Source organism: Herpailurus yagouaroundi, unplaced genomic scaffold (assembly GCF_014898765.1).
Source record: "Herpailurus yagouaroundi ecotype Mexico unplaced genomic scaffold, PumYag 162, whole genome shotgun sequence".
NCBI lineage: Eukaryota > Metazoa > Chordata > Mammalia > Carnivora > Felidae > Herpailurus > Herpailurus yagouaroundi.
The window spans coordinates 67,760,370-67,781,889 of NW_024412403.1; the positions used below are offsets into that span (position 1 = coordinate 67,760,370).

Consider the following 21,520-nt stretch of genomic DNA (forward strand, 5'->3'; position numbering starts at 1 on the left):
AGAAAGGAAAGAATGCCTCAATGAACAAAAATGAGCAAAAATCATGGTAAATAATAAATGGGAAGAGGTCATTTATTCAAAAAAATATTAAGCATCTTTTGTGTCAAACATTTTTCTAAGCACAAGATATACAGTGATGAATGAAATAATTATGGACTCTTTCCTCAGTTTAGAATAGAAAACATGTAAGGAATGCATATATGTAAAACATGTAAAGAATCCATAGATGTACTATTATAATTGAAAAAAGCAAAGCCATCAAGGAGAAAAGTGAGATAAGGGGGAAAAGGTGGACCTATTTTTGAGAGTGTTATGAGAGAAGGGCCTATCTGAGGAGGAAATATTTAAGTGAAATTGTGTCAGATAAGAATGAAACAGACAATGCCTTGGACTTACACTTCAGACCAAGATACAGACCAGATTAATGTCTTGCCTAAAATAAACAAACAAACAAAACAGATATAATAAATGAAACTATGGCTTTTTTTAAGATGCAGGACATCAGGCAATGAAATACAGTAATCTCTGAAAATGGGAAACAAAAGAAGTGAACCCTATAACCACACACGTTCCTGACCTGAGAGTTTGCAGACTGCAGCAAAAGAGGAGGGGAAACCCTAGAGAAACCCAGTTGACTCCCTAAGTTAATGAGATGGAGATGAGAAACCAGGAAAACCAGAGCAACTGCAGTTCACAAAGAAGATCCCAGAGATCTATAGTTTCCTCCTCACCAAAGTACTGATCAACACATACTATGATGAAACTAACTAGGAATACATAAAGAACCATCTGAAGGGATTAAAGGAAACAGTGCCTATTCCCAGCAGCCAGACTAGAAAAAACTTCAAATTCACATCCACTTCTAGTTAACATTGTACTAGAGATTCTAGTGAGTGTAGTCAGGCAAGAAAAAAAGTTATCTAAATTGGAAAAGAAGTTAAATCATCTTTTTTCATAGATGACATCATCATCCATAAAGAAAAAAATCTAAAGAATTCTACAGAGAGCTACTAGAACTAATAAGTGAGTTTAACAAAGTACAGGCCACAAAGTCAATGTATGAAATCAATTTTATTTCTATCTACCCAAAACAAACAACCTGAAATTAAAATTTGAAAATACCATTCATAATAGCATCAAAAATATGAAACAGCCATAAATAAGACAACAGATGTGAAAGACCCAGATTGAAAACCTGAAAACATTGCTAAGAGAAGTTAAAAAATACCCTTCAAAAATGAAGAATTACACCATGTTCATGTTTCACAAGACTCAGTGTTAAGATCTCATTTCTCCCCAAATTGATTTGTAATTCAATACAATTCCAATAAAACTCTAGCAGACTTTTAATAGAAACTGACAAACTGATTCTAGAGTCCACACAGAAATGCAAAAGATTTAGAGCCAAAAGAGCTTTTTTTTTTTTTTTTTTAAAAAGAGAAATGTTGGAAGACCAACACTACCTGATTTAAAGACTTTTTAAAAAATTAGTGTTATTGAACAGTTTAATGTCAGTCCAAACACAAATAGATCAATGGACCTTAATAGAGACTTCAGAAATATACCCACAAATATATTTGGACAACTAATTTTTGACAGAGGTGCAAAGGCAACTAAGTAGAGAAAGGATTGTTTTTCCTACAAATGATACTTAAACAATTGAAAAAAGTTAACTTTGATCCATACATTGTAACAAATTTTTTCAAAAAATTAACTTATAAATAGATCATTAGCCTTAATATAAAACCTAAAATTTTTATAAATCTAGGAAAAGAGGAGATTTTTATGATACTGGGTTAGGCAAAAGTTTTTTAAATTACATGCTTCATATTAGAACATATGACTACACTGGACTTCTTCAAAAATAAAAATTTCTGCTCTTCAAAAGATAATGTTATGAGAATGAAAAGTTGAGCCACGGACTAGGAGAAAATATTTACAAAGCGTAGATCTTATAAGGGATTTGTATGTAGAATAGATTGTTAAAATTCTAAAAACTATAATAAAGCATAGAACCCAATAAAAATATGGGCAAGAAATTTGAATAAGTAGTTCACAAAGGAAGATATACTGATAACATATAAACATATGAACAGGGAAGGAAACAATCAACAAAACTGAATGGCAACCTTCGGAATGGGAGAACATATTTGCAAATGACATGTCTGATAAAGGGTTGGTATCCAAAATCTATAAAGAACTTATCAAACTCAGCACCCAAAAAATAATCCATTTAAAAAATGGTCAGAAGACATGAATAGGTATTTTTCCTAAAAAGACATACAGATGACTAACAGATGAAAAACACTCAACAACACTCATCATCAGGTAAATACAAATCAAAACTGTAATGATTATGACAATGGCCAAATGATGGAAACAGCCCAAATGTTGATCAACTAATTAACGGATAAGGAAGATGTGTTGTGTATACACACACACACACACACACACACACATATACATATATGTGTATATATATATATCTGCACACATACATACATATATACACATACATACACACACACAATGGAATATTACTCAGCCATTGAAAACAATGAAATCTTGTCATTTGCAAAAATGTGGATGGAGCTAGAGAGTATTACGCCAAGCAAAGTAAGACAGAGAAAGAAAAATACCATATGATTTCACTCACATGGAATTTAAGAAAACAGATGAATGTAGAGGGAAAAAGAAAAAAGAGGGGCAAAGCAGAAAACAGACTGTTAGCTATAGAGAACAAACTGAGAACTACAGCAGGGGAGGTAGGCAGGGGAATGGGTTAAATGGGTGATGAGTATTAAGGAGGGCTCTTGCGATGAGCACTGGGTGTTATATGTAAGTGATGAATCACTAAATTTTACTCCTGAAACTAATATTATACACAAAAAAAGAAAAGTTTTAGGAAATAAAATCCAGCTGAATATCAAAAATAATTAAATAGAGAATATTCCAGAAATATAATGATAGTCCTTTATTATAATTCAATCAATCAATAAATTGAAGAATTAAACAATAAAGAAAAGCATATGAAAAGATTCTCAACATTCATCATTAGGAAAATCAAATTAAAACTATAATGAGAGAGGTGCCTTGGTGGCTCAGTTGGTTATGTGTCCAACTCTTAGTTTGCCTCAGGTCATGATCTTATGGTTTGTGAGTTTTAGCTCCACATGGGGCTCTGCACCAGCAGCGCAGATTTTCTCTCTCCCTCTCTCTTTACTGGTCCCCAGCCTGCAATATCTCTGTCTCTCTCAAAATTAATTAATTAATTTTAAAAAACTACAATGACATATCATTGTACATCGGTTAGAGTGACTAAAATCAAAAATGTTGATCACACCAAGTATTGGCAAGAATGTGGAAGAAACAAAACTCTCCCACCCTACTGGTAGGAATGTACAATGGTATGATCAGTTGGCAGGTTATTAAAGATTTAAATATACATTTATAACATGATCTAGTCATTTTATATCGTTATTTAAGCTAGACAAATGAAAGCAGAAAGCCTATATCAATACAAACACATGCATAGCAATCAAACACTGAAACATTTGTAGTAGTCAAAACCTGAAACAACTAAATTCTCCAATAAACAAATTCTGTTATATCTGTTCAGTGGTTTACTAAGCAATAAAAAGGTAAGCACTTTTTTTTCCTTTTTTTAATGTTTCAAGTTTTTATTTAAATTTTAGTTAACATATAGTATAATATTAGTTTCAGGAGTAGAATTTAGTGATTCATCATTTACATACAACACTCAGTGCTCATCACAAGTGCCCTCCTTAATAGCCATCACCCACTTAACCCATTCCCCCACCCACCTCCCCTCCAGCAACTCTCAGTTTGTTCTTTATAGATAAGAGTCTATTATGTCTATATCTTTATAGATAAGAGTCTATTATAGATAAGAGTCTCTTTTCCCCCCCCCCAGGTATGCACTATTGATAAATGTTGCAACATCAATGAATCTCAAAATAATTACACTGAATAAAAGAATCCAGGCAAAAAAAGGTGTATATTCATATAAAATTCTAGGAAATGAAAACTAATGCATAGTGACCGAAAGCAGATTAGTGGTTGCCTGGGGGTAGGAAGGGGCACTTATGGGAAGGGCTGGAAGGAGGGTTACAAAAAGACACAAAGAAACTCTTGTGCATGAGGGATATGTTTATTATCTTGATCGTGGAGATAGTTTCACAGGTGTATACATATGTCAAAATTTATCAAATCATATACTTTATAAATATGTAAATTAAACCTTCATAAAGCTTTTTCAAGAAAAAACTAGCCACATGAGGCAGGAAATGGTGTATTCCAGGCAGAGTGAATAGCCTTATCAGAAGGTTCTAAAGGTAAAGGACTTAACTATCTTCTAGAAATAAAAAGAAGGCCAAGGAGGCTGGGAGTGCAATAGAAAAGGACTGAGAGGGAAAATGAGTTAAGATTTTGATGTCTAGATGAGCAGGAATAAGATTATACATGTCCTGAGGCAATTATAAGAAATCTCATTTTATTTCAAGGAGGAGAATGATATGCTTTTATGTCTTAAAAATATCATCCACACTGCTGCATGAAGAAAATATCATGGGGGTGGGGGGGAAGAGCAAAGAAAAGAAAAGAAGAAGAAAAAGAAAAGATGGCCATTATACCAGTTAGGAGGCCAGTGTGTACTCCACGCAAGAATTGAAGGTGGCTTTGACTAGGGTTTTAACAATGTTATTGTAGAAGAAAGGATAGGTCCAAATATCATTAGTACATTAGAGCTACTAATTATATTCAATGTGGAAGATCAGAGAGTGGAATCAAAAATTCTTTCCAGATTTAGGCTTGAGTCACTGATTGTGGTAGGGTTGGAGTAGGACATGGTAATAAGGAAAATAAACTTCAGTTTTAGACATGTTAGAATTTGGTATGTCTGTCATTTATCCAAGTGAAGATGTCACGTGGACAACTAAACAAATCTGAATATCAGTGCTGTTAGTTGAGTCTTTAGCATATAGATAATATGTAATGACATGGGAATAAATGAAATTACCTAGACAGGGGAGAAAGGGGAAACAGAGGGAGGGAAGAGGAGGATTATGGATAGAGACATTAGGAATTTCAACATTTACGTTTCAAAGAGGAGAGCTGGCCCAGAGGACTTGCCAGAGAAAAGAGAAAAAATGAGGAGACTGTTGCAGAAGCCAAAATAAAGGGGAATGTTTCAAGAAGCGATCAGCCATGTCAAATGCTAAAGATAGGATTAAGTAAAATAAGCTCAGAGAAGTGACTAGTGTGTCTTGCTCTGTGAAGGTTATTAGTGATTCTTTAAAAAGTAGTTTGTGAAAAGTATTGGGAGAGAAACCAAAATTATATTAGAGAGAAGAGTGGCAAATGAGGAAACAGAACAAGTAGATAACTCTTTCAAGATGTTTGGTTATGAAGGAGTGTAGAAAAAAGAAGTCAGTAACTTGACTGGAATAAAGTGTCAAGAGGGGGAATTTTTTGTCTTTCCATTTTAGATAAAGAACATATTTTAAAGTTAATGTGAATAGAGAGTGATCCATAGAGAAAGAGAGACTGGTGATAAGGGACAGAGGGGGTAACTAAAGGAGCAAAATCCTTAAGAAGGGGAGAAGGGATGGGAATCAGAACAGATGTAAAAGATTAGTTAATAGGAGGTGTTCTCTACTGTAATAGGTACATAAAAGAAAAGGAGAGAGCTACATAATAAGAGTAATAAATTGAAAAATAGTATGATTTGGTTAAACAAATGGTTTTTTTATATATCTGATTTTCAGGTCTATATTTTACTTATTTTTTTTTTTTTGAAATTAGTCTTAGAGTGTAAATTTTTTTACCTCAAAACTTTGTGCTAGAAAGCAACTACATTGAACTGTAATTAGTGGGTAAAATATAAAGTTTCATCTTTGAATTTAAACAAAATGCACAAGGAAATAAAAAGTAGGAGAGCTATTACTTAGTAATATGTGTGGGTTTTCTAGAGTTTAGTGAGTAATCTCAGTGTGAGTCAAACAAATAAAACAAGCTAATATAACTTATGGCAGTGGTCTCAACCAAGAATGATTTTGTCCCCGATGGGACGTTTAGCAATGTCTGAAGACATTTTTGGCCCTCACAAGTAGAAGAGGGGTGCTCTACTGGCATCTAGTAAATAGAATGTAGGTAAATATCCTATAATATACTATCCCACAGAAAAAAATTATCTCACCAAAATGTCAATCAAATTGGAAAAAATTCAGACCAGAGCATTTTATATGATAAGTGATAATTTGGTAAGAAAATCCCCCAAAGTATAGACTATTTATATGTATGGAGACACTTGTGTCTTAGTCTCTTAAAGAATACCGATATTTTATTTAACATTCACAAGTTGCTATTTCAAATACTATCTTAATTATATTATACACTAAGATACATTATAGGTATACACTTGACCCTTAAACACTGTGGGGTTAGAGGCACCAACCCTCTTCTGCAGTCAAAAATCTATGTTTAACTTTTGATTCCCCCAGAATTTAACTACCAAGAGCCAACTACTGACCAAAGGCCTTATGGATAACAGTCAGTTAACACATATTTTGTATGTTACTTGTATCATATACTGTATTCTTACAATAAAGTATGCTAAAGAAAATGTTATTAAGAAAATAAGGAAAAGAAAATACATTATACTACACTATATTGCACTATACTTACTTATTAAAAAAATTTGTGTGTTAGTGGATTCATGTAGTTCATACTCTTATTGTGTGCAAGGGTCAACTGTACATGCTTAACATTTTTAAATAAAAGTTGATATAATTCACTGTACCCCAAAGGGGATTTGTCTTCTGATATTCAGTTGTTTATTTACCATAAAATTTCTGTATCTGTTCTCAACCAGGATTTATTATATGTTTCCTTTTATATTATTATTATGCATTTTCTAATGAATCACTGTACAAATCTTCCAAGTTTAGTCAATTTGCTTTACTCTATTTATCAGACATAATTTTCTCCACCTAATCTCTGGGAGATCTCTTTGGGAAATCTCAGTATAATCTTTGGGAAAAGCACAATTATCTGGAATGTACTCTGAGTACTTCATTGGATACTTACTAGTATCAGGAATAGATTAATCAATTTGACTAGTTACCATTCTCTTGGTCTTCCATGTCTTCAGTCCAGCTTTCACAGTATTTCCAAGATATAAAATAAAACCAAGAGAGGAGCTTTCCATTTCTAGACAGGATGTTGAGATATGAAAGTTCATTCCTGTAGTAACAACAATGATCACAACAGTAATAAAACCCTGTGATAAATACAATGATAAAGTTAAAATCATGCTTTTCTGTGGGGATATTAAAAAGTGGCAGATTCAAAGAAGGCTTGATTAAGTGAATTCCAGAGTGAAAGAGACATTCATAGATGAGCAGAAAGCTGCAGCTGCTCCCATACTTGGTGCAAGTGACTGATCTGGGCACAGGTGCAGAAAGGAGTGGGCCTTCTATAGATGCATGGACTGCAAAGAGTAGGAAAAACTAGAATTGTACATCTATCAAAAGTCTTATTTATTTATTTGTTTGTTCATTTAGAGTGCACATGTGCAAACATGAGCAGAGAGAGGGAGACAAAGAATCCCAAGAATCTCATGAACTGTGAGATCATTACCTGAGCCAAAATCAAGAGTCAGATGCTTATGGGGTGCCCAGGTGGCTCAGTCGGTTAAGCTTCCAACTTCTGCTCATGATCTCATGGTTCATGAGTTCGAGCCCAGTATTGGGCTCTGTGCTGACAGCTCAGACCCCAGAGCCTATTTGAATTCTGTGTCTTCCTCTTTCTCTGCCACCCCTCCCCCACTCATGCTTTCTCTCTCTCTCTCTCTCTCTCTCTCTCTCTCTCTCTCTCTCAAAAATAAATAAACATTAAAAAAAAGAGAGACGCTTAGCCAACTGAGCCACCCAGGTACCCCTCTAGCAAAAATATTTTAAAATAACGGTAAATAAATTTGTCATGGGCAGACTTGCACTACAAGATACGGTAAAGGTTGTTTTTGGTTTTGTTTTTAATTTTTATTTGAGAGAGAGAAAGAGCAAGGGGGGGTTGGAGAGGGGCAGAGGGAGGGGAGAAAGAGAGAGAGAGAGAGAGAAGGAGAGAGAATCTTAAGCAGGTTTCATGTTTAGTGTGCAGTTCACTGTGGTATTTGATCCCATGACCCTGCTGGGGTCATGACCTGAACAGAAACCAAAGAATTGGGTGCTCAACTGACTGGGCCACACATGTGCCCCAGTATAGGAGGTTTTTAAGCTGAGGGAAATAATACCAGATGGAGATTTAGATATACAGTAAGAATGAAAAGCATTAGAAGAATAGATATGTGGGTAAATATAAAAGATTATTTTGTCATTTCTTAAAATCCCTAGGAGTTTATCTAATTTTTAAATTAAAAACTAACTGTAGGGCGCCTGGGTGGCACAGTCGGTTAAGCGTCTGACTTCAGCCAGGTCACCATCTCGCGGTCCATGGGTTCGAGCCCCGCATCAGGCTCTGGGCTGATGGCTCAGAGCCTGGAGCCTGTTTCTGATTCTGTGTCTCCCTCTCTCTCTGCCCCTCCCCCGTTCATGCTCTGTCTCTCTCTGTCCCAAAAATAAATAAAAGTTGAAAAAAAAAAGTAAAATAAATAAATAAATAAATAAATAAATAAAAATAAAAACTAACTGTATTATGGGGTTTATAAAATGTAGAAGAAAAATAAATGACAATAGTAACAAAGGATGGGAGGGACATAAACAGAATCATGTTATGTTTCTTTCATCATAAGAGAAATTATGCAATAATAATTAAAAGTAGATTGCGATGAATTATAGATGCATATTATAATCCCTAGAACCACCACTAAAAAATAAATAAATAAATAAATAAATAAAACAGAAGTGTAGCTAAGTAGCCAAAGAGAAGATAAAATAGAATACTAAAAAATATTTGATTTTTTTCAAAGGACGGAAAAGTGAAATAGTGGAAAAAAGCACAGAAGGACATGCTGAAAAAAAAATGATAGACGTAAACTTAACTCTAACAAGGATTATATTACAGTAAGTGTAAATGGAGCAAATATTACACACACACACACACACACACACACCCAAGAAAAGGGCAGAAATTATGAAACAAGATGGAAAAAAAAAAACCAACTATATGCTGTTTATAAGAGATGCACTTTAATTACAAAAACATACAAATGATTAAAAATAAAAGAAGTGAAAAATAATTTTATCAAATTATTTATCAATATTAACCTCAAGAGAGCTGATGGGGCTACATTATGAGATAAAGTAGACATTAAGAGAAGAGAGAGAGGCAGTTCCAAATTATAAAAGAATCACTTTATCAGAAAGATATTAATAATCCTATACAAGTACAGACCTAATAGGAGGTATTCAAAGTATAGAAAGTAAACAAAAGAAAGAAAGAAAGAGACAAATATACAATCATAGCTGGGGATTCATTATTTCTCCTCATTAATTGATAGAACAAATAAAGAAAAATTGGTAAGTATATTAAGAAAAAAAATTAAGCAATCCTCTTAACCAAATTGTCCTGACCAAAATAGCCACCTACCACATACAAAGGGAAATATGCATTTTTTTCAAGTAGAAATGGAACATTCACAAATGTAGACTGAGTCAGGAAACAAGTTACAATGGATTATAGGGGACTGAAATCAAGCAGAGTATGTTCTCTGATCACAAGAGAAATTAAGTTAAAATCAATAACAGAAATATATCTTAAAATCCCCAAACATTTTGAAATTAAGACTGTGTCATGGTTTAAAAAACAAATCACAGGAAATTTTTAAAATATTTTTGAACTGAGTGAAAGTATAAACACAAAATATCAAAATTTGTAAGCTGTTACTTAAGTAGTACTTAAAGGAAAAATTTAGAACATTATTGCTTATATTGGAAAAGAAAATATCAAATTAATAATCTAAACTTTGTTAAGACACCAAAAAAAAAAAAAAAGAACAGTGTAACACAAAGTAAACAGAGGAAGGAAATAAAGACAGAAATCAATGAAATACAGGGCAAACAAGAGAGTAGATCAATAAAACCACAAGGTGTGTCCTCAAAAAATTTACTAAATCTGTAAAACCCTCGTTAGATAGATCAAGAAGAAAAAAAATAACCAATGTGATAAATTAAAAAGGGAACATCACTATGGATTCTACAGAAATTAAAAATAATAAAGTAAAACTATGAACAACGTTATGCCTATACATTGTATAGATGAAAGCAAGAGATGTCTTGAAAGAAAAAAATTACAAAAACTGACACCAAACACATTGGAAAATATAAATAGCCTCCTATCTTTAAAAAATTTTTGAATTCAAAATTAAATAACCACAACAAAGAAAACTACAGGCTTTGAATAATTTCACTGATTAATTCTATCAAACATAAATAACACTAATCTTATGCAAATGATTTCGGGGAATAGAAAAAAGAGTGAAATCTTCCCAACTGCTTATCTGAGGACAGCAAAATGCTGAAACCAAAAACTTGACAAACTTAAAGTAAAGTACAGGCCAGTCTCACTTACGAACATAGATTCAGAAATATTAGTAAATGGAAGACAGACATATGTAAGAAAGATAAAATATAACCATGGTGGTTTTATCCCAAGAATAAGAGTTTAATATTTGAAAACCAATCAATGCAAAACAACTCATTAACATAATAAAGGAGAAAATTATATGATCATCTCAATACATGCAAAAAAATCATAAACTAACACTTCTTTAGAATAATCACCAGAAAACTAGGAATAGAATATTTCCTCAAATGAATAAAGCCAATCTATAAAAACCTACAAATAACATCACACTTAATTGTGGAATATTGGATGTTTTTCCACTAAAATTGGTAACAAGCCAATGATATACACTCTCATCACCTTTGTTTAACATTGTACTTGAAGACTTAGTAAGGGCAAAAGCAATATAAAAATAATATGCCTAGGGTTTAGCAAGAAAATATTAAAACTCACTTTATTTGCCAGTGATATTGTGGTGTATTAGGACACCCAAAGGAATCTACAAAAAAAAAAAAAATACAAAACAATATGTGAACTTAGCAACATCAAAGAGTACACAGTATACAAAATCAATCATCTTTCTATATAATAAAAGGAAACAATTGAGAAATTTATTTATTTTTGAAATACCAGGTACTGGATAGGGGCGTCTGAGTGGCTCAGTCAGTTAAACATCCGACTTTTGATTTTGATTCAGGTCATGATCTCATGGTTCATGAGATGGAGCCCTGTGTTGGGCTCTGGGCTGACAGCTCAGAGCCTGTTTGGGATTTTCTCTCTCCTTCTCCCTCTGCCCCTCCTTCACTCTCTTTCTCAAATAAAAAACCAAAACAAAACAAAAATCAGGTACAGGATAGATTTCCAAATGGCATCTTGAGAAGCACCATGGACACATTCTCCAGAAAAAAAGTAAAACTGGTAAAAAGTATTTTTTAAAAACAGCAATCATTTAAAGCCTCTGGAGATTGTCCTAAAAGGATACAGAAAATAAAGAAACATTTATTCAAGAAAATCTACTGACACTTGGTAAAAAGTTTGTGTTTGATATTGAGCCACAACTTGCTGTATACCTCTCCTGCCTTCAGGTTGCCAGCATTTCTCATCCGTTCCAAGTTGCAAAGGACAAATTCCTGGTGAGTGTAGCCAAGAGGTCAAAGTCTTCTCTCCCCTGTCAGTCCCCCACTCATAGGACAAAATGTCTACCCCAGGCATAGCAAGCTAAAATGCTGAGGCCTTGACTGCTCTCACCCAGCTTGGTCATAGGGCAGAGGTTTCGTGCCAGAAAAGTAGAGCTGAGAAGGCCAGAGGTTACCATCCCTGCCTCAGGTCCAGACTAGTGGCTCAGAAATTTTGCCCAGAGAAAGAGGCAATGAACTTTGAATCTCTCCCCAAAGAAACTAGCTTATTTAAACACAATTTGAGGAAGTTCAAGCCTAAGGATGCCCTCAAAACCAATGAAGTATTTGTTGGAAATCAAATAAGAGGCTGGCAGCTCCTCTTATTTAAGAGCAACCAGCTAGGCCAAAGGTGAGTGGGATTTGAACAAACCTCAAATACTGGCTTCAAATATGACTTCTGCCTGAATTGGATTAGAATATTGAGTAATATATATCCTGGAGCATTGTCAAAAACAATAAAGCATTCACCTGGTTGTGACTGTGACAGCTAATAGCTGGATTTGATATCAATGAAGTGATCAGGGAAAGAGACAAAGAGAACCCTGCTAAAACTACTGTCATCCCCGGGTGACAGTATACACACAGAAGGCTATACCCTCTGATAAGCAACATCAGAGTCTTCACAATGTAAGGGAAATAAACTTCACTAAAATAGTCTAGCCAAGTCACTAAACAAGCAAATAACAACAAAAAAACCAGAGAGAGGGAGGGAATTGCTATACAGTATTACCTAATATGTCGTTATCAACAAAATATTATAAGACCTACAATAAAACAGGAAAGTGTGACTTATTCACAGAAAAAACAAGGCAATAGAAATGGTCTCTGAGAGGGCTCAAATGTTGGATTTAACAAAGACCTCATAACAGCCATGAAAAATCTTTAAAGAGCCAAAAGACACCATGTTTAAAGAAGGTAAACTATAATGATAATGTCTCATCAAATAAAGAATATTAACAAAGAGATTGAAGTTATAAAAAGCAAACAGAACTATCTGATAACATACACAAGAATTAACTCAAAATAGATTAAAGACTGGACTATAAGATACAAAACCATAAAATCCTACAAGAAAATATAGGCAGTAAGCTCCTTCCTTGGGTCTTGACAATAATTTTGTGGATTTGACACCAAAGCAAAGGCAGCAAAAACAAAAATATACAAGTAGGACTACATCAAACTAAAAAACTTCTGCAGAGCAAAGGAAACCATCAACAAAATGAAAAGACAATCTGTGAAATGAGAGAAAATATTTGAAAATCATAGATCTGATAACAGGTTAATATCCAAAATATGTAAAGAACTTAGACAACTATAGCAAAAAATTTTTTCAATTAAAAAATTAGCAGAGCATCTGAATAGATATTTTTCCAAAAAAAAGACATGCAGATAACCTGCAGGTACATGAAATTTGCCCAGCATCACTAATCATCAGAGAAATGCAAATCAAAACCACAATGAGACATCACCTCCTATTTGTTAGAATGGTTATTACCAAAAAAACAAGAAATAACAAGTGTTGGCAAGTATGTAGAGAAAAGGGAATCCTGTGTGCACTGATGGTAGGAATGTAAATTGGTGCAGATGCTTTGAAAAACAGTGTGAAAGTTCCTCACAAACTAAAAATAGAACTACCATAAAATCCAGCAATTCTACTTCTGGGTATCTATACAAAAAAATAAAAAACTAACTCAAAAAGATATATGCCACTCCCATGTTCATTGCAGCATTATTTACATATTTTCCAAGATATAGAAACAACCTAAGTGTTATCAGTGGATGGATGAATAAAGAAAATACGATTGAGTTACACACACACACACACACACACACACACACACACACAAACTGGATTATTACTCAGCCATAAAAAAGAAGGAAATCTTGCCATTTGCAAGAACATGGATGGACCTTGAGAGCATTACAGTGCCCAGTGAAATAAGACCCATGACATCACTTATATGTGGAATCTAAAAATGAACAAAGAGCAACAAAAAATGAGCACATAGATCTGGGGAAGAGATTGGTGGTTTTCAGAGGCAGAGGGTGAAGCGTCGATGAAACGGGTGAATGAGGTCAAGGGAAAATAAGACCCAAATGGAAATTCTTATACAAAAGTACAGTACAAAAAGTACAGTAAATTAAAAGAAAAATTTGCTAGAGGGAGTCAACAGTAGATCTGAACTGGCAGAAATCAGAATCAGCAAACTTGAAGGAAACTGATAGAGACTGCATTCTGAGGGGAAAAAATTAAGAAAAATTAACAAATCCTCAAAGAAGCTTAGGATACTGTAAATGTTGCAAACATGTCCATAATAAGAGTAGAAAAGAGAGAAGCAGGAAAATATTCAAAAAGATAATGGCTGAAAACTTCCAAAATTTGATGAAAACCATTAATGCATATGTCTAAAATGTCAGTGAACTCCAAACAGGATAAATGCAAAGATACCCACACCCAGAAACATCATAGTAAAAATGCTGAAAGGCAAAAAAATCTTGAAAACAGTAAGAGAAAAATGACTTGTCCCATACAACAGAACTCAAGTAGGATTAACAGTTCATTAGAAACAATGGAGGCCAGAAGCAGTAGGACAACATATTCAGAGTGCTCAAAGGAAAAACCTAAACCCAAAAATCTTATATCCAGCAAAACAATCTTTCAAAAATGTAGCTGAAATAAAGTCATTCCCCGATAAACAAAAAATGAGAGAATTTGTTGCTAGCATAGGCCACTTTATAAGAAATACTAAAGGAAATTTTTCTCAGGCTGAAAAAAAGTAATGCCAGATGATAATTTGAATTCACACAAGGGGAAAAAGAACACTACTAAGGTAACTATGTAATTATAAAATAATAATATAAATGTACATGACTTCTTCTCTTAAGTGATTTAAAAAGCCATTTATGAAACAATATTATAAAATTGTCTTGATGGGCCTACAGTATGTAGAAATGTAATATATTTTCGATTAACAGCACAAAGGAAGTAGGTGGGAGCAAAGTTGTATTTGAAAGCAAACAAAACCAGGTGGATTGACTGGAACAAATGAAGAGAACTAGAAATGATAAATTGCAAAGTTAATATACAAACTATAAATATATTTTCTGCTCACTTTCTTCTCTCAGGTTTTATAAAAACCCAAAGTTATATAAAGTAATCATTATAATAATATGTTGCTGGATTTGTAACACATATGGATGTATTATGTATGCCAGTAATAGCACATAAAGGGGAAAGAGGAAATAGAAGTATGAAAGAATAACATTTCTACATCTCCCTGGAATTAAGTTAATATACATCTGAAGTAGATACTGAGAAGTTAAGATGTATATGTTATCTTAGAGCAATGCCAAAAATATGATGACAAAATCATTAAAGAAATGAATGAGTTACACTAGAAAATATTTAATGCCAAACAAAGCAGTAAGGAAGATTAGAGGGACAAAAAGACATGAGACATACAGAAAAATAAAGCAGAATGACAGGTGTAACCTAACTGTATCAGTTATAACATTAAATGTGGATAGATTTAACAATTCAATCAGAAGACAAAGACTGTTGAGTCAGATTTTTTTAAAAAACCAAGATTTAACTCCATGCTGTCAGAGGCCACACATAAAGATGTAAATCCGTTGAAAGTTAAGAGATAGAAAAAACCATGCAAACAGCAAGTACAGCTGTAGTTAATACCAGACAAAATAGATTTTTTTTTTAATTTTTTTTTCCCAACGTTTATTTATTTTGGGGACAGAGAGAGACAGAGCATGAACGGGGGAGGGGCAGAGAGAGAGGGAGACACAGAATCGGAAACAGGCTCCAGGCTCTGAGCCATCAGCCCAGAGCCCGACGCGGGGCTCGAACTCCCGGACCGCGAGATCGTGACCTGGCTGAAGTCGGACGCTTAACCGACTGCGCCACCCAGGCGCCCCAGACAAAATAGATTTTAAAGCAAAAAAAAAGTTACTATAAATAGGGACATCTAAAATGAAAAAATGGTTAACCCATCTAGAAGATATAACATCTGTGCATCTGACGACCGATCTACAAAGTACATGAGGCAATACTTGACAGAATCAAAGGGAGAGAGACAATCCAACAATAATTACTGGGAATTCCGGTACTCCACTTCGAATAATGATACAAGAAGTAGACAGAAAAACCAAAAAGGAAATAAAGACTTGAAAAATGCCACATACAAAACCTCTATACTGAAATCTACAAACTCATGCAGAAAGAAAAAAAAATTTTTTAAACATCATTTAAATAGAGGAGAATACCATGTTTATAGGTTGGGAGACTGAATATTTTTAAAATGTTTATTCTATCAAAATTACAGTCTAGTAAAAATTTGGCATATCCTTTTGTAGCAATTGACAAATTGATTCTAAAACTTATTTAGAAATGCAAAAAATCAAAAGCCATTTATGAAAAGCCCACAGCCAATATCATCCTCAACGGGGAAAAACTGAGAGCTTTTTCCCTGAGATCAGGAACACGACAGGGATGCCCACTCTCACCGCTGTTGTTTAACATAGTGCTGGAAGTTCTAGCATCAGCAATCAGACAACAAAAGGAACTCAAAGGCATCAAAATTGGCAAAGATGAAGTCAAGCTTTCGCTTTTTGCAGATGACATGATATTATACATGGAAAATCCGATAGACTCCACCAAAAGTCTGCTAGAACTGATACATGAATTCAGGAAAGTTGCAGGATACAAAATCAATGTACAGAAATCAGTTGCATTCTTATACACTAACAATGAAGCAACAGAAAGACAAATCAAGAAACTGATCCCATTCACAATTGCACCAAGAAGCATAAAATACCTAGGAATAAATCTAACCAAAGATGTAAAGGATCTGTATGCTGAAAACTATAGAAAGCTTATGAAGGTAATTGAAGAAGATTTAAAGAAATGGAAAGACATTCCCTGCTCATGGATTGGAAGAATAAATATTGTCAAAATGTCAATACTACCCAAAGCTATCTACACATTCAATGCAATCCCAATCAAAATTGCACCAGCATTCTTCTCGAAACTAGAACAAGCAATCCTAAAATTCATATGGAACCACAAAAGGACCCGAATAGCCAAAGTAATTTTGAAGAAGAAGACCAAAGCAGGAGGCATCACAATCCCAGACTTTAGCCTCTACTACAAAGCTGTCATCATCAAGACAGCATGGTATTGGCACAAAAACAGACACATAGACCAATGGAATAGAATAGAAACCCCAGAACTAGACCCACAAACGTATGGCCAACTCATCTTTGACAAAGCAGGAAAGAACATCCAATGGAAAAAAGACAGTCTCTTTAACAAATGGTGCTGGGAGAACTGGACAGCAACATGCAGAAGGTTGAAACTAGACCACTTTCTCACACCATTCACAAAAATAAACTCCAAATGGATAAAGGACCTGAATGTGAGACAGGAAACCATCAAAACCCTAGAGGAGAAAGCAGGAAAAGACCTCTCTGACCTCAGCCGTAGCAATCTCTTACTCGACACATCCCCAAAGGCAAGGGAATTAAAAGCAAAAGTGAATTACTGGGACCTTATGAAGATTAAAAGCTTCTGCACAGCAAAGGAAACAACCAACAAAACGAAAAGGCAACCAACGGAATGGGAAAAGATATTTGCAAATGACATATCGGACAAAGGGCTAGTATCCAAAATCTATAAAGAGCTCACCAAACTCCACACCCGAAAAGCAAATAACCCAGTGAAGAAATGGGCAGAAAACATGAATAGACACTTCTCTAAAGAAGACATCCGGATGGCCAACAGGCACATGAAAAGATGTTCAGCGTCGCTCCTTATCAGGGAAATACAAATCAAAACCACACTCAGGTATCACCTCACGCCAGTCAGAGTGGCCAAAATGAACAAATCAGGAGACTATAGATGCTGGAGAGGATGTGGAGAAACGGGAACCCTCTTGCACTGTTGGTGGGAATGCAAATTGGTGCAGCCACTCTGGAAAGCAGTGTGGAGGTTCCTCAGAAAATTAAAAATAGACCTACCCTATGACCCAGCAATAGCACTGCTAGGAATTTATCCAAGGGACACAGGAGTACTGATGCATAGGGGCACTTGTACCCCAATGTTCATAGCAGCACTCTCAACAATAGCCAAATTATGGAAAGAGCCTAAATGTCCATCAACTGATGAATGGATAAAGAAATTGTGGTTTATATACACAATGGAATACTACGTGGCAATGAGAAAAAATGAAATATGGTCTTTTGTAGCAACGTGGATGGAACTGGAGAGTGTGATGCTAAGTGAAATAAGCCATACAGAGAAAGACAGATACCATATGGTTTCACTCTTATGTGGATCCTGAGAAACTTAACAGGAACCCATGGGGGAGGGGAAGGAAAAAAAAAAAAAAGAGGTTAGAGTGGGAGAGAGCCAAAGCATAAGAGACTGTTGAGAACTGAGAGCAAACTGAGGGTTGATGGGGGGTGGGAGGGAGGAGAGGGTGGGTGATGGGTATTGAGGAGGGCACCTTTTGGGATGAGCACTGGGTGTTGTATGGAAACCAATTTGACAATAAATTTCATATATAAATAAAAAAAAAACAGAACAAAAAAAAAAGAAATGCAAAAAATCTAAAGTAATTAAAACACTCTTGGAAAAGAACAAAGTTGGAGTATTTTACTACCTGACTTTAAGATGTACTATAGACCTGCATTAATTAGTGTGGTAGTCAAAAAAAGATAGACAAATAGACCAATGACTACAAAATACAAAGTCTAGAAGTAAACTTACACATATGTATCCAATTTATTTTTTACTAAAGCACTAATAAAAATCAATGAAAAAAGGAAAATCTTTTTAACAAATAATGATGGAAGAACTAGACAAACAACATATAGGGAAAAATGAACCTTAATCTCTACCTCACACCATAATCAAAATTTATTTGAGATGAATTATAGTCCTAAAACTGAAAGCTGAAAATTAAAAAAGCTTCTTGGAGAATACAATAATATCTTCATGAGCATTGAGTAGGCAAAGATTACTTACACAGGAATTATAAAAAATTCACAATTAAAAAATTTCATAAAGGGTCCTTCAAGTAAACTAATCTCCTGAACATCAAAAGATTTCATTTCATTAACAAAATGACAAAAAAAAAAAAAAAGAAAGAAAATGACAAGATAAGTCACATACTGGAAGAAAATATTCACAGTACCTACTTCTAACAAAAGACTCTTAAGTATATAAATAATTCTATTCAAGATTTGGCACATACTTGGTTCTGTAACCTTAAATTGTTTAAGCTCTTCAAACTCATAGTTTCTTATCTGTAAAACATAAGAGGTGGGCTAGAGTACCACAGCAGCCTTTTCCCAAATTCTATAATTTTTTGAACCATAGTAAGTTTATTGGTACAAATTATATCAAGAAAGGGGTGGTAGCAAGGAATATGGACAAAGATAGTTCTGGTAATTGACAATAGTTTTTAATAAGTACTTCTGGGTATAAAGATTTACATTAAAGTAGGAACTCTGAATATTTTTTATAAGGAAAAAGTATATAAGAATCTCTAACAAGTATAGGAAAACCATAATTAAGGATATTTTATGAATGCCACAGGAACGCAGGCTGGCAGATAGCAAGAATTATAAAATGTTTATTTATTGTGCCTATCCTTGTGTTTGTCAGTAGAGTTACATAACAGAGTATTAAAAATAAGAGAGGGGTGACTGAGTGGCTCAGTTGGTTGAACCTCTGACTTTTGGTTTCAGCTCAGATTGTGGTGTTGAAGTTCCTGAGATCAAGCTCTGTCAGCACAGAGCCGGCCTGGGATTCTCTCTCTCTGCCCCTCCCCCACTCACATGTGCTCGCGCTCTCTCTCTCTGTCTCTCTCTCTTAAAATAAATAAAATTTAAAAAATTTTTTAAAAAGAGAAAAATGTAATCCTTATTATAAGAAGGAATTTGATATCATCAAATAAGTCACTTAATATGTATTATACAACACTGCATTTTTATAACTAAGTATAATATTTAGAATCTGTAGCATCCCTTAAAGTTCTTTTTATTTTTTTTTATTTATTTATTTTTTCAACATTTATTTATTTTTGGGACAGAGAGACAGAGCATGAACGGGCGAGGGGCAGAGAGAGAGGGAGACACAGAAGTGGAAACAGGCTCCAGGCTCTGAGCCATCAGCCCAGAGCCTGACGCGGGGCTCGAACTCACGGACCGCGAGATCGTGACCTGGCTGAAGTCAGACGCTTAACTGACTGCGCCACCCAGGCGCCCCTAAAGTTCTTTTTAAAAGCCAATAAGCATTTATCTTGAAAGAAGATTTGATTAGGTCTTTTTAAAAACTCCTTATAAATTGTATTATTTTTGGTCTATTTTTAGGTAAAACTAGATCATTTATTAAAGTAGCTATTTCACGTTAAAAAGTAAGAAAGAAGATTTTGTATTTTACTACCATTATGTTAATTACTCCTTGTATATATATGTATTAGTTATTGCTCCTTATTGTTTCTGGTATAACTTACTGAAACAAATTTTCAGAATCATTGTCATAACATGAGAATAGAAAAGTTTCACAGGGAGAAGAAAAACCTTTTGAAAATTTTAGGAATGAATATATAAGAATTATCTACAATTTGTTAGCAAAATTTATCTAATTTCTTGTCATTTCATTTTCAGGTTTAACTGAGCTAAATGATAGTCCCGTTCCCCTGGAACTTGAGCGCTGCAAGTCTCCCACTTCAGGTAAACGTGAATGTTAACTTTTAGCCTTCTTGTAATTCACTGCAGTAATCTACTGCTTTATTTTCTTAATTCTTACAATGCGAAATTCATAATTTTAGTAATTGTTTCTAATTTAGTTTCTGAAATTTTACCATAAGCAAATATATAAAAAATTCTTGGCCTCCCAAAAAATTAAGATCAGAGATACGAGTGTAGTATATATAAAGACATTTTAAACAAAGGGTTTTTTTTCAAAAAAAGAAAAAATGATAATATGCTGGAAGTAAAGCATCAAGAAAGCATGAGCCTACCAAAGTATATTAAAAATGTGAGTATAAAGATTCCTAGGAATAGGTCTTTTAAGGTGTACAAAAAAATGTTAGTAGAAATTGTTGGGTGGTGGGATTATAAATGGTTAGCTTATATTTTTCCATTTATTTACCTGATTTTTCTCCAATACATATACAATATATGTAAATTTTTGAACATCAAAAAATATTACGTATTTCTTTGACATTGAACTCTATGTTTTCAGAGTATCAAAAAATTATAATTCCTTATAATTAATTTTTATTTTAACTTCATATAAATTTATAAACATTTAATGCCTTAAAAAGCAATTAATTTTGACTTTTGGAAATTCTTTTCTAACTGTGATATTTCTTTAATTTACTCTATCTCTTTTTTTATGTTTATTTTTGAGAGAGAGAGAGAGAGAGAGAAAGAGAGAGAGACCATGAACGAGGGAGGAGCAGAGAGAGGGGGAGACACAGAATCTGAAGCAGGCTCCAGGCTCTGAGCTGTCAGCACAGAGCCTGATGTGGGGCTCGGACTCATGTACTATGAAATCATGACCTGAGCTGAATGAAGTTGGATGTTTAACCTACTGAGCCACTCAGGCACCCCCAATTCATTCTATCTCTTAAGAGTTGTTAATTGTTTATCCTTATTCTTCAGGAATGTGAGGCAAAGTAGAATCTAGTGTCCTGTATAAAGTTTTCTTTTAACCCTATCTATTTAATCTTTATTTC

At 34.2% G+C, this 21,520-nt stretch overlaps 1 protein-coding gene across 10 annotated transcripts in view; it reads left to right on the top strand.

Moving 5' to 3' along the window:
* Positions 1 to 21,520, top strand: part of STXBP5L (syntaxin binding protein 5L) — a 361,520-nt gene that overhangs the window by 263,905 nt on the left and 76,095 nt on the right. For all 10 annotated transcript variants that reach the window (XM_040484630.1, XM_040484628.1, XM_040484632.1 and 7 more), the window contains one exon: positions 20,445 to 20,510. In XM_040484630.1, the coding sequence (XP_040340564.1) occupies positions 20,445 to 20,510 (66 nt within the window). The remainder of the gene's footprint in view (positions 1 to 20,444; positions 20,511 to 21,520) is intronic.